Here is a 14335-nt window from a genome sequence, read left to right as displayed (position 1 = left end):
GCCAAAGAGATAGGTTTTAAAGAGGGTCTTACAGGAGGAAAGTGAAGCAGAGAGGCAGAGAGATTTAGGGAGGAATTCCAGATCTTAAGAGTTGGGTAACTGAAGGCACGGCCACCAGTGATGGAACAATTAAATTCAAGGTTCTCAAGAGACCAGAGTTAGATGAACATAGATAGCTGGAGGGGCGTGAGGCTGGAGGAGATTACACAGATAGGGAGAGGCAAGGCCATGGGGTTGGGGATTTGAAAACAATGATGAGAATTTTAAAGTTGAGGCATTGCTTTACCAAGAGCCTGTGTGGTTCAGCAAGCACTGGGGTGATGGGGAACGGGACATGGTCCGAGTTAGAACAAGGGCAGCGGGTTTCAGATGACCTCAAGTTTACAGAGGGTAAGATGTGGGAGGCCAGCCAGGAGTGTATTGGAATGAATAAGCCACCTTCTTCAGGTGCCAGGTTTGCAACATTGACAATCATGGCTGTTGAACTCTCATGGTCTTTGATAACAGCTGACATCTTGGCGTTGTTCTCTAATCTTATGCCTGTTCTGCTTCTTAAAGTATATTTCCTCCTTTGTCGCTCCCTCTGGTTCTGCTGCACTCAATTTTAACCAGTCCTTACCAAATGTTCTAGATTCTCTCTCCCACGTATGTGCCCAAGGAACTGTAGTTGCCTCTTGGTGACCATTTGTAAGAGTTCTTTTTGTGTGTCTGTTTTCATCATTACGTCTTCATTAGTTGTGTGCGCACATTGTCCAACTAATCCTCATCATCATACGTCTGAGAAACCACCTCTCTGCTGCTAGAGGTAGTAAAGGCAAGGATGAGGGTTTCAACTGCACATGAGCTGAGGCTGTGGCGGTGTCATAAGGTGTGCTACAGGATCATAGGAAACAGGAGGTGGATAGGCCATTCGGCCCCTCAGCCCACTCCACCATTCAATAAGAAAATGGTTGATCCGATTGTGGCCTTACCTCCACTTTCCTGCCTGCCTACCATAGTGCTTGACTCCCTTATAAATCAAAAATCTTTCTAACTAGGCCTTAAATATATTCAATGGCCCAGCCTCCCTGTGGAAAAGAATTCCCAAGGTTGACAGCCCTCTGAGAGAAGAAATTCCTCCTCATCAAAGCTGTAAATGGGAGACCTCTTGTTTTTAAACTGTGCCCCCTAGTTCTAGATTCCCCCATGAGTGGAAACATTCTCACAACATCTACCCTGTCCAGCCCCGTCAGAGTCTGATATGCTTTAATAAGTTCACCTCTCAGTCTTCTAAATTCTAATGAGTCTAGGCCCAACCTGCTCAACTCTTCTTCATAAGACCAACCCCTTCATCCCAGGAATCAGCTCAGTGAACCTCTGAACTGCTTCCAATGCAAGTATATCTTCATTAAGTAAGGAGAACAAAATTGCACACTGTACTTTAGGTGTGGTCTCACCAATGCCCTGTACAGTTGTAGCAAGCCTGCATTACTCTTATTCTCCATCCCCCTTGCGATTAAGGTCAACATGCTATTAGCCTTCTTAATTACTTGCTCTACCTGCATGCTAACTTTTTGTGATTCATATACGAGGACACCCAGATCCCTCTGTACCATAGCATTCTGTATTCTCACTCCATTTAAATAATATTCTGCTCTTCTGTTCTTCCTGCCAAAGTGAACAATCTCACATTTTCCCACATTGTACTCTGCCAAGTTTTTGTCCACTCTCTTGACCTGTTTATATCCCTTTGCAAACTCTTTGTATCCTCCTCACTTGTTTTCCTAACTATCTTTGCACTAGTTCTGTCAATTTTGCCCAAATTGTGTTGATATAGCAGTGGAATTAAGTGGAATTCACACGATTCACAAGAATGATTCCTGGGATAAAGAACTGTAGCGATGCAGATAGATTGGAGAGGTTGGGACTGTTTTCTTTAGAGAAAAGAAGGCTGAGAGGAGACCTGATAGAGGTATTCAAGATCCTGCGGGGCATGGACAGGGCAAATAGTGAGTAACTGTTCGCACTCAAGAGAGCATCAAGAACTAGAGGGCGCAGATCCAAACTAATTGACAAAAGGAGTAAATGTGATGTGAGGAAAAGTTTTTTCCAGAGGTTGGAGTCCGGAACGAACTTCCTGAGAGGTTAGTGGAGGCAGGTTTGATCGAGGTATTCAAAAGGGAATTGGGTTGCTACCTGAAAAGAGGGAGAGTGCAAGGTTATGGGGATAAGTCAGGGGAATGGGACCAGGTAGAACGTTCTTTCAGAGGGCCAGCATGAACTCGATAGAGGCCAAATGGCCTCCTTCTGCACTGTAAAGACTCTGTGATTCTGTGAATCTCTCCAATTTTAACGATCCACATCTTTTGTGAATGAACTGTTAAATACTTATAAAAATAGGAAATTGTATTGACTTAACAGACCGGACAGGTTTCAAAATGAAACAGATAAACCTCAGATAAACAGAGAGCTTTTCAGACACTACACGCTCCATCAGGACTCTCATCAGGAAGCCCTGCCCCCTCATGTTGCCCGTGCTTAAGGCTCATTGATCGTAGCTGCCAACAACATCATGTGACCCCTGATAGCCAGCAGGAGAGGCTCAAGCTTCAGTTACTACAGAAATCTGTTAGTGAATCCATTGAGGATCGATATTTGGCATTTTATTGACGGCTTGACGTACAGTAACACCAGTGTGTATTTTAAAAATGACTGTTTTCTCGCTCTTGTGGTTAACAGTGTATGAGCATCTGTCAAATGGAGGCTTTATACAAGAACATGTCAGAGGTCACCAGTCCATCGGAGCAAGGCAACAAAGGCACACGGTACCTGGATAATGAAGAAACCATTCTGAGGTCTCTCGTCGAAGTTCCATCGGAACAAAGGGAAGAACGGAAGACAATGCTGCTCTCTGGTAATGCGCTAATGGTTTTCAAATCTCTGATTGGGTAACACCTCAGTTCCCCCCCCCTCCCCCGTCAGTTACCCCACTCATTGTACCAGGTGCGAGTGGTGCTCATCCCCCATAATAGTGTGAGGCAGTGCTATATAAAGGCTAATATATGCCAAACCGCTGCCAATTATGAGTTGTGGTCACATGCTCACTAGAATTATGCAAATTAGGAACAGGAGGAGGCCATTCAGCCCCTTGATCCTGCTCCCCTGCCACTCCATCAGGTCGTGACTGATCCAGACCTCAACTCCATTTATCCACTATTTCTCCATATCCCTCCATATTTTTACCCAACAAATATCTAATTATCTTAACCACGAAAGCTCCCATCTTGACACAGCATCCAGAGCCTTTTAGGAAGGAAGAGAGATCGAGGTTTTTACCACCCTCTCGATGAAAAACGTTCCCTAATTTTGCTCCCGAATGGCCCAACTTCAACTTGAAGAATATCTCCCCTTGTTCTTGATTCTTCCACCAGCTCCTCGAGATTTACCCTATCAAATCCTTTTACCTTGTTAAACACCTTGAACAGAACCTGGGACAGGACTGGCCAAAATTTCATTCACGTAAGGCAAGTGAGGCTAAATGCTACAATCCCGACACTTTGGGTTGAATTCGATGGGGTCTGCCGGAGCTGGCTGGGAGGAGACGCAGGCCAAAAAAATTTGGACGGAGGGCGATGTCGGCATGCCCATCATCTTCCCGCCACCATGGCATTTTCCCAGGTGCACAGCCCTCCTGTCCTGAGGTCTGCTTAAATTGCCACTGAAATTTCACCAGCAGTGAGTGGGCCCTCTGTTAAGTGGGGAGCCTGCCTGGCAAACCCCAGCTTGCTTCTTGTGGGCTTGGGTGGGTGGGTTGGGTGGGGAGGGGGAGGGAAGGGGAGGGGGCATGCCCCCTTTTTGAAAGTGTATTCATTCATGGGAGTCACTGGATAGGCCAGCATTTATTGCCCATCCCGAATTGCCCTTGAGAACTGAGTGGCTGGCTAGGCCATTTCAGAGTCAATCACACTGGGCAATTGTGGGTCTGGAGTCACAATGTAGGCCTGACCAGGTGAAGATGGCAGATTTCCTTTCCCCAAAGGAGATTAGTGAACCAGATGGGTTTTTACGAGAATCAACAATAGCTTCATGGTCATCACTAGACTTTTAATTACAGATCTTTTTTTTTTAGTGGATTCAAATTTCACCATCTCATGATTCGAACCCAGGTCCCCAGAGCATTACGCTGGTTCACGAGTCCAGCAACAATACCACTACACCACTTATTTGTGTGCAACCAGTGGCCCACAGAAGGGACCCTGTTGGTAATGGCTGACGCCACAACAACAACCCTCTCTGTTCTCTCACCGCCCCAGCCCTAACCCCAGCCCCAGCCTCAGCCCCACCCCCAACCCCCATTCCCACTTATCTTATTCCAAGGCCGGCATGCATAGATGAATCCCTCAGTTGGACGCAGTTCCTGCAGTGGCCACCGCTTCCGGAGTGGAGCCCTGGCTGCAGGTCTTCAGCTGAATCCACTGGGGCCTCCCCCAAATGGCTGAGGCAGGATTGCCCCTGAATTTCCTGCCCACTGTCGGTGCTTGGCCAGACCCAGCCCTGTGAGTGGGGAAGCTGTGGCCAAAGAAGCGTTAATGTTATTCCATTAACTCACACTCCCTTTGAGCGTGGCTTTTTAGCACTCACAGGGCCTTCCAATCTGGACCTGAAGAGAGCTCGCTGTGGTAGAATAGAACTAAACCATTTTATTACGCAGCAATAAATGTGGATTACGCAGGGAAATGTGGATGTGAATTGTGATTTTTAAGTGAGAAAATAAGAGCCCAACAGCAGAAATTAATAGTCAACTCTTGAATGTTTAGAAATCGTAATAAGGCGTCAAATACATCCTGAAGAACCCTTCGTGATATCGGCAATGGGGAACTCCATGCAAGTCGATTCAGCTGTATTTACAGACACGGCATCTGGTAAAGTATCATTACTAACCGCTGCAATGTCCAGCGATTATGGGTTAACAGGGGCGCTGCAATACAAACAAACTCAAGCCACCTAAGATTAAAAAAAAAGATTGAGCCACATAGTGAACATTTTTCAGGCACCATATGACCTCCTATGACCCTGAAATGGCAGGAGGAAGTGAGCACACAACTCCGACTGGACGCATCATATCGGGAAAGAACAAATACGGGGGTGTCCTTTACCTGTTCCTGAAGAAGGCTCTCTCCAAAAGGGCCTAATGTTAATTTAGGGGAGGTGGTGGCATAATGGTATTGTCACTGGGCTAGTATTCTGGGGACCTGGATTCATAATCCCACCATGCGGTGAAATTTAAATTCCATAGAAATCTGGAATTAAAAATCTGATGATGACCAGAAACTAAATATAAAGCCAGTCTCAGTAATGGTGACCACAAAACTATTCATTGATTGTCGTAAAAACCCATCTGGTTCACTAGTGGGAAGGAAATCTGCCATCCTCACCTGGTCTGGCCTATGGGTGACTCCAGGCTGCACAGCAATGTGGTTGACCCTTAAATGCCCTCTGAACAAGGGCAGTTGGGGATGGGGAATAAATGCTAGTCTAGCCGGCCGCACCCACATCCTATGTATGAATAAAAAACAACTTCAGTCCCTGGCTGCAGCATTGCTTCTCCAGTGGCACCTGCTTCAAGGAAAACCAACTCCAAATGTTGCTTGAGCGGAAAGATAATGAATTAGTTATCACATTTTTTATCAAGATTGCTGACCCCACCACAACCACCCACCCACCCACCCCCCCACAGCCTCCAAGAGTGCAGTCCCATGAATGCAGGCCCACCCCATTCACATTTTCTCCCAGGTCTTTCATCCAGGTCATGCCAGGTCTTCCTTTATTCTTTCATGGGATGTGGGCGTCGTTGGCAAGTCCAGCATTTGTTGCCCATCCCTAATTGCCCTTGAACTGAGTGGCTTGCTGGGCCATTTCAGAGGGCAGTTAAGAGTCAATCACATTGCTGTGGGTTTGAAGTTACATGTAGGCCAGACCGGGTAAGGACAGCAGATTTCCTTCCCTAAAGGGCATCATTGAACCAGATGGGTTTTTATGACAATACAATGAATAGTTTTTTTTTATTAGTTCTTGGGATGTGGGTATCACTGGCTAGGCCAGCATTTATTGCCCTCCCCTAATTGCCCTGTTCAGAGGGCAGTTAAGAGTCAACCACATTGCTGTGGGGCTGGAGTCACATGTCGTCCAGAGCAGGAAATGGTAGCGGTCCTCCTTCCCTAAAGGGTATCATTGAACCAGATGGGTTTTTAAGACAATCGGCAATGGTTTTGTGCTCGTCATCAGAACTTTTAACTCAAATTTCACCATCTGCCAGGTGGGATTCAAACCCAGGTTCCCAGAGAATTACCTGGGGTCTCTGGAATACTAGTCCAGTGACAATACCACTATGCTACCGCCTCCCCCAATAGACACAGGTTGTTGCCTGACTTGTAACTATTACTGAGACTGGCTTTATATTTCAGATTTATCAATTGAATTTAAATTCCACCAGCTACCGTAGTGGCATTCGAAGGCAAGTCTCCCGAGTATTCGTCTGGACCTCTGGATTGTTAGTCTGGTGACATCAACACCACATCATCATCTTCCTGACTGAAAATTGTAAATTGGTATCAACTCTACCCACTAGCTCAGTGGTAGCACTCACCTTTGACTTAGAAGGTCATAGGGTAAAGCCCCATCCCAGTGACAAAATCTAGGCCGACACTTCCAGTGCTTTTTTGCTAGCAGCCCTCTTTTGGGTGAGATGTTAAACTGAGGCCCTTTCAGGTTAAAAACTCCGACGGTACAATTTTTGGAAACAAAATGTCACGAGAATGATCTCGGGGGGGTTGAAAATGAAACCCAGCTGGTGTGACAACTGTGACAGAACTTTGCTCTCTCTTGTTTTAGGATTAGGTAGACGGATTCCTGCCGTCGCCTTAATTGTTCACAGAAACATGACAAACATTTTGGGCAGTAATGCTAAAGTGCAAAAAGACGCAGCCAAACCTGCTCAGCAGAGGATGGTGCTGAATTCAGCGGTGATAACAGCAGTGACAAACAGCAAGCTGAAAACCTTTCGTACCCATGCTGTAACCTTCACCTTCACCCATACCAAGGTTTGCGAGACACCATTTCACCACCTTCATTGTCCACTGGCATCATTCCAAGTTGCTTCTGGAATCCTAAAATGGTTACAGCACAGAAGGAGGCTGTTTTGCCCATCATGTCCATGCTTATTAAGCCTGTGGAAACCATTTCTAACGTATGTCGTCGAACTAAAGAACCCTAGAGTTTTTCGCAATGCTTTCAAAGTGGAATTAATGTAACTTCTGGCGGAGGTTGAGGGGAATTCAGACATTTGTGACTGGTTTCCGCTCCTATTGATAACTTCCAATGCTGGGGTGGGGGGAGAGGTGGGGGGAAGCGGGGAGATGTGACACTTCCTGTCAACCCACACGCACCCCTCCCCCACCCCCCACCCCCTCTTCTTCACCCACCTTCTACTGTGGCATCACAGCTGGAGGCAAAGACTCCCAGGTTGCCCAGGAAACACTCAGCCGATGGCAAGCGGTAAGACGGGCCTGGTTGAAACAGGCTTTCTCGCTGTGTGATGGCTAATCAAGGGAACGGAAGGGACTTTTTTGATTATTTGCTCATGGGGCGTGGGCATCACTGGCTGTGCCAACATTTATTGCCCAAAGCTAAATTGCGCTTGAGAACATAGTGGCTTGCTAGGCCATTTCAGAGGGCATTTAAGAGTCAACCACATTGTTATGGGTCTGGAGGCACATGTAGGCCAGACCAGGCATATTTCCTTCGCTAAAGGACATGAGTGAACCAGATGTTTTTTTATGACAATGGTTTCATGGTCATCGTTAGGCTTTTAATTCCAGATTTTTTATTGAATTCAAATTTCACCATCTATTACCCTGCATCTCTGGACCACCAGTCCAGTGACAATACCACTATGCATTAACTCATGTTGGGAATGGAATGTGTTTTCTGAAAGGTTCCCTTGTCTTTCCTACAGGCCAATGAGGACAAGTCAAATATAACCTGTGTCTACTGGAATCGAACAGCAAAAGGAAGCTTCTGGTCTCCCGAAGGCTGCGAGTTGGTGTTCTCGAACAGAACACATACAGTGTGCAGAGCATTTCATCTTTCCAGCTTTGCTATACTGATGGCATTGAAGGTACAAATGCTTGGGATAATTCACTGCATAAACCAATAGGTTCTGGTCTGCTGAAGGTGGCAGGGTGGTAAGAGTGGGTTATAAAGAAAGCCATGAGGGATGGAGCAACTATGAGACTGTGAGAAGCAGTCAAGGCTGGGGAACAAAGAGGAAACACAGAGGGAGACAAATATCAAAAGAGGGATGCATTGGCAGTATCGACAAGTGAGAGGCTACCACGAACACAGCTGACCAGAATCTCAGAGATAGAAAGGAAAGACTTGCATTTGTATAGCACCTTTCACAACCTCAGGGCTTTTTTGTTTGCTCTTAAAGTGTGGACAAGGCCAGCATTTATTGCCCTTGTGCAGCTGGCAGTGCCACCTGCCAACTGACTGGCAGTCAGGGGGTAGTTGATTTTGAACACCTCTATCAAATCTCCTCTTAGCCCTCTCCTCTCGACGGAGAACAGTCCCAACTTCTCCAATCCATTCTCATAGCTGAAGTTTCTCACCCTGGAAACATTTTTGTAAACCTCTTCTGCACCCTCTCCAACGCATTCACATCCTTCCTAAAGTGTGGTGCCCAGAACCTTACTCAAATGAACTGTACTGTCTTTTCTTATGGGCCTGGCCAGCATTTGTTGCCCATCCCCAATTGCCCTTGAGCTGAGTGACTTTTGCTGGGCCATTTCAGAGGGCAGTTAAGAGTCAACCACAATGGTGTGGGTCTGGAGTCAAGTGTGGGCCCAGACCGGGTAAGAGCAGTAGATTTCCTCACCTGAAGAAATGAGTGAAGTCATTGGGTTTCCAAGACAAAATGGTAGCTTCATGATCATTATTAACAAGACTAGCATTTTGTTCCAGATTTATTAATCGAATTTAAAATCCTCCAGCTGCAGTAGTGGGATTTGAACCCGTGCGTTATTCCAAGCCTCTCAATTACTAATCTAGTCCAGTCAAAATCCTGGAACTCCCTCCCTATCAGCACTCTGGGTGTACCTCCACCACATGGACTGCAGCGGTTCAAGAAGGCAGCTCACCCACCACATTCTCAAGGGCAGTTAAGGATGGGCAATAAATGCTGGCCCAGCCAGCGAAGCCCACATCTCATAAATAAATTTTTAGAAGTATCATCATTCCGGCCCCTGAGATGTCCCACAGCTGCTCGGCCTGTGAAGCAGTTTTGAAGTGTAATCACTTGTAATGTAGCAAACAAGGCAAGCAGCTTGTGCACAGCAAGCCCCCGCAAACAGCAGTGTAATAACGACTACGCAACCTATCCTGGAGATAAATATTGGCGGGGGCATTAGGGAGAACCCTCCTGCTCTGCTTTGTAAATGAACATGTCAACTATTAAGCAGATAATATCGGAATTAGAAATTTCTGCTAGAATTCCCTTGAGGGAGGGTTTGTTTTACTGGTCATGTATAACAAAACCATAGAACTATTTTTATAGCTATTGTGCTGATGAACTATGGTCAGATTCAATGTGATTCTGCAGCTGGGCTTGTCAAAACATTGAGCTGGGCTGTTTTCACTTTGAATGTATAGCATTCTGAAGCATTCAATTATGTGCAATGCATTGGAATTATTTGTAGATTGCTATAAGGTACCTTTCTATATATATATATGAAAAAAATGAGGATCAAGTCCAAAATTCTGACCAATTACAAATTAGCCAATTGTAAATTCTGCTCCAGCCACTTAATCCAAATTAAATTATTGTAGAAATAGCTCCTGATCTCCAACAGTGAGAAGGCAAAACTCCTGATCTCTCCAGACATCCCCACTATTCACTCTGGAAGGTGCTGATGTTGGATGATAACATGAAATGGCAGACATTGAATCATAGAAACATTGGAAAAGGGGGAGGCCATTCAGCCCCCTCGAACCTGTTCCGCCATTCCGTTTGATCATAACTGGCCTGCACCTTAGCCTTGGTTCCAGATCTCTTCATGTCCTTTCCCTAACAAAAATGTATCGATCTGAGTTTTAGAATTTTTAATCGATCCCCTCGCCGCACAGCTTTTTTTTGTGGGGGGGGTGGGGGCGAGAGTTCCAGATTTCCACCACCCTTTGCGTGAAGAAACGTTTCCTGGCGTCACCCCGAATGGCCTAGCATTTATTTTAACGTTATGCCAGTCATGCACGTTTGCTGGTGTCCAACTCAAATGCCATGATGGTCCAAAAGAATCTAGTTTTCACAGCACATGGTAAAGACGGGCACAACTGCTGCCCTGTTATAGGTGTTGGTCACAGTGTAACTGTGATGCCCCCAGGGACACTCCTCAAACAGATGCTATTCTGTGCCCCACACACACACAATCCGTTGACCACGATTTTCAGATTGGCGAGCGGGTGCGAGCCCACCACACACGAGCGTGAAATAGCGGGCGATATTTCAGTCCCCCACTCACGTGCCAGGGCAGTCACTTATTTTGCCTTGTGCACTGTCCCCACCAACACTCCTGTTAAGGCTGCCGCACATATAACGGGAAATGGACTGGCTAAGTAGCCCCGATGACTGATCTCCCTGGATTGTGTTCACAGGATCTCCCAGATGTGTTTGAGGTTGAAGTCATCACGTACGTTGGATTGAGCATCTCGCTGGTGTGCCTGTTACTGACGATTGCCACATTTGCCACTTGCCATTCCGTTAAAGACACAAGACGCATCATCCACATTAACCTGTGCCTAAGTCTGTTCGTCGCTGACTTCGTTTTCCTGGTCGGAATTTCACAAACGGGAAATCGGGTAAGGAATCCTAATGATCGTTCAGTTCATGACAACACGCAGAAGGGAACTAGCATAATCACAGAATTGTAATGGTGCAGAAGGAGGCCATTCAGCCCATCGTGTCTGCACTGACTCTCCGAATAATCGTTATGACCCAGTGCCATTCTCCTGCCTTTTCCCCGTGACCCCGCACATTGTTTTTATTTAAATAATCATCTAATGCCCTTTTGAATGTCCTCGATTGAACCTGCCTCCACCACACTTCCAGGCAGCGCACTCCAGACCTGAACCACTCGCTGTGTGAAAAAGGTTTTTCCTCATATCGCATTTGCTTCTTTTGCAAATCACTTCAAACCGTCTGGTTCCCGATCCTTTTATGAGTGGGAACAGTTTCTCCCTACCTACTCTGTCCAGCCCCCTCTTGTTTTTGAACATCTCAGCCACATCTCCCCTTAGCCTTCTCCACTTCAAGGAGAACAGTCCCAACTTTTCCAATCTATCTTCATAATTGAAGTTTCTCATCACTGAAACCATTTTTGTAAACGTTTTCTGCACTCTCTCCAATGTGTTCACATCCTTCCTATAGTGTGGTGCCCAGAACTGTACACAAACCAACAGTCTGTCTTTTTTGTATTCACTCAAAGGATGGGGGCTTCACTGGCTAGGCCAGCGTTTATTGCCCCTCTCTAATTGCCCTTAAGGACTAAGTACCTTCCTGTGCCATGTCAGAGGTCAGTTAAGAGTCAACCACATTGCAGTGGGTCTGTAGTCACTTGTAGGCCAGAACAGGCAAGGATGGCAGATTTCCTTTCCTTTATTGAACCAGATGGGTTTTTACGACAATCGTTTCATGGTCATCATTAGACTTCTAATTCCAGATTTTTTTTTTAATGAATTCAAATTCCACCATGGTGGGGTTCGAACTCAGGTCCCCAGAGCATTAACATGGGCCTCTGGATTACTAGTCTGGTGACGATACCACTCTTGCTCCTATGTTTCTGTCAGCTGTGCACTCTTGTGGCCTGAATCTTCTGGTCAGCGTGCGGGGGCAGGTCCCGCTCGCCGATACGTGAAACAACATTTGGTGGCGTTGGGCGTGCGTCCCGATGTCATCGCGCGCCATTCAGATCTTCAGTTCGGAGGGTGCGCAGAGAGTCGGCTGTGCGCCTGCCGAACTGTCAAAGGCCTATTAAGGCCATTTAAATACCAATTAAAATCATTAAAATCTAACCTTAAGGTTGGCGGGGGCCAAGTGAAGAGTCCAGGCGGCCTTCACATTTTTCATGGAACCTCATCCACGGGCGGGACAAGGTTTCATGAAGGGTTTTTAAATGTAACAAAAAATGTTATTAAAATTCATTGAAATGTCCCAGCTCCATGTGACACTGTCACATGAGGGGACATGTCTGAATGATTTTTTTTCTATATTTCAATTTTTCATGACGTTAGCTCCGTGCCTCAGGGAGATTGCTATGTTCTTTTATACGCATGTGCGAAAGAGGGCAGGCCCCGACTCCCCCGCCTTTCTTCGCCCGCACAGGGAGCGCTCAGCGCTTCCGGGTGTGCATCACACTGGGCGGGCCTTAGTTGGCCCACCCATGTAAATTGGCGGCACGCAGTGGATCATGGGCAATATTCTCCCCTGTGTGACAGAGTACAAAAAGAGGCTATTCAGCCCCTTGTGCCTGTGTCAACTCTTTGAAAGACTCCCACTTCCCCTACTCCTTCCCCACAGCCCTGCAAATTTTCCCTTTTCAGGTATTTGTCCAGTTCCCTTGTGAAAGTCGCTCTTAATTCTGCTGTCACCATCCTTCCAGGCAGCACATTCCAGATCAAGAACGCTCGCTGTGTGAAAACAAGCACTCCCCATCTCTTCCTGGCTTCTGAGTAAATTATCTGAAATATCGACCTTTGGTTGCCGTGTCCTCTGGCAGTGGGAACAGTTTCTTTTTGCTCACTCCATCGAAACTCTTCCTAATTTTGAAAACCTCCTGTAAATCTCTCCTTAACCTTTTCTGCTTTAAGGAACACCATCCCAGTTTCTCTAGTCTTTGCCTGTAACTGAATTCTCTGGTGCTCCTTTGGCTGCCAGGACTGACCTGGAGTCTCCAGGAATTGAAGATCAATCTCCAGGACACTGCCGTGAGCAGCGCTGCAGACAAATCATCGGGGCATTTTTTTTTTAAAAAAACTTTTTCTCGTGCCATTTTCTTTGAACAATTCTCTTTACCAGATATCAAACGATTGAAAATGGGTTCAAAGATAAGGGCAGTTTGGCTGACAGTCAAGCATCATCCGATTGGGTAATAAATCTTTTTGTTTTCCAATTGGCATAGGGAGGCAGCGCGTCACAAGGATGGATGTGTTGTTGACTAACGGCTGGAGAGTGAGGGCAAATCAAGTGATGAAGCCTTCCAGGAATACATTTAATCACAGTTGGTGACCGTAATCTTGTCTGTACCTCCTCCAAGAGTTGACATCCTTTCCAAAGTGTTGGTACCCAGCATTGGCTACAATATTCCAGCCAGGCCTGATTTATAGTGGTTTACCATCACTTCCTTGCTTATGTACTCTGTGCCTCCATTAAGAGCTCAAGGACACTTGAGGCATTTTTACTGACTGGAATATATGCAAAGTTTGATTACTGAGGCGTGAAGGAATGCCAGGCTCCAACAGAACCTGTGTTACCTCATTCACTTCCCTGGATTTACGATTGACTTTAAAACTCCATAACTTTTATGGTTACGCTTTATGTTTTTTAATTAACTCCCCAGACCTCTGGACATTAGTTATTCATTAACATGTTTGGCTAATGTCTCCTTGAGTGCTGATTGCTAACCTATTTATTTTACACACAGGTTAACAATTGCACCTAAACAGGAATTTTTGACAAATTAGCAGAGATGACTAACCACCTCGCCCCCTCATGTTGCAAGTAACGTTTTCAGATTTTGAATGTCTTACACAGGGCAATTAAAATGAGGCCAGTGACTTAGCCCCCCTGATCTCAGTTCCTTCCCACTGTGTCCAACCTTAAACAGCTCGTTTGTCCAGGCAAATGAGACACCCATTGAAAGCGGGGTCCCTCTTTAAGTATGCACATGTGCTCCCTGTAAAATCGGGGGCCTGAATTTCTTAGTGGATTTGTCCTGGTCTCATTCCATGAAATCCTTTTCCACTTCCCTCTGATATGGATTTCTCCCTCAATTTTCACTCTTCCTCACTCCTCACTAGAAGAGTGGGCTCCAGGTGTTCACAAGCCTCGAGCCCTCGCTCAGCTATCCATTTATCTTTGTATGCCTGAGTAGTGACTATGCGGTGCTATAGTCCAGACTAATACTGCCTTCAGCAGATCCCCACTCTCTCAAACACCAGTGAAGAATCCGGACTGGTTGCACAGTGACTTCCTTGTAAGGAACGTAGGAACATAGGAGCAAGAGTAGGCCATTTGGCTCATCAAGCC

General features: G+C 46.1%; 1 protein-coding gene across 2 annotated transcripts in view; it reads left to right on the top strand.

Moving 5' to 3' along the window:
* LOC121271209 (adhesion G protein-coupled receptor E3-like) overlaps positions 1–14335 on the top strand; it is a 66155-nt gene that overhangs the window by 35682 nt on the left and 16138 nt on the right. For both annotated transcript variants that reach the window (XM_041176998.1, XM_041176999.1), the window contains 5 exons: positions 2719–2893; positions 4797–4901; positions 6871–7079; positions 7994–8155; positions 10687–10890. In XM_041176998.1, coding sequence (XP_041032932.1) covers positions 2719–2893; positions 4797–4901; positions 6871–7079; positions 7994–8155; positions 10687–10890 — 855 coding nt within the window. The remainder of the gene's footprint in view (positions 1–2718; positions 2894–4796; positions 4902–6870; positions 7080–7993; positions 8156–10686; positions 10891–14335) is intronic.

This window comes from Carcharodon carcharias, chromosome 30 (genome assembly GCF_017639515.1).
Source record: "Carcharodon carcharias isolate sCarCar2 chromosome 30, sCarCar2.pri, whole genome shotgun sequence".
In the NCBI taxonomy this organism is placed as follows: Eukaryota; Metazoa; Chordata; class Chondrichthyes; order Lamniformes; family Lamnidae; genus Carcharodon; species Carcharodon carcharias.
Note: the sequence above shows the minus strand (reverse complement) of the source record. Positions and strands in the feature narration are given on the sequence as shown.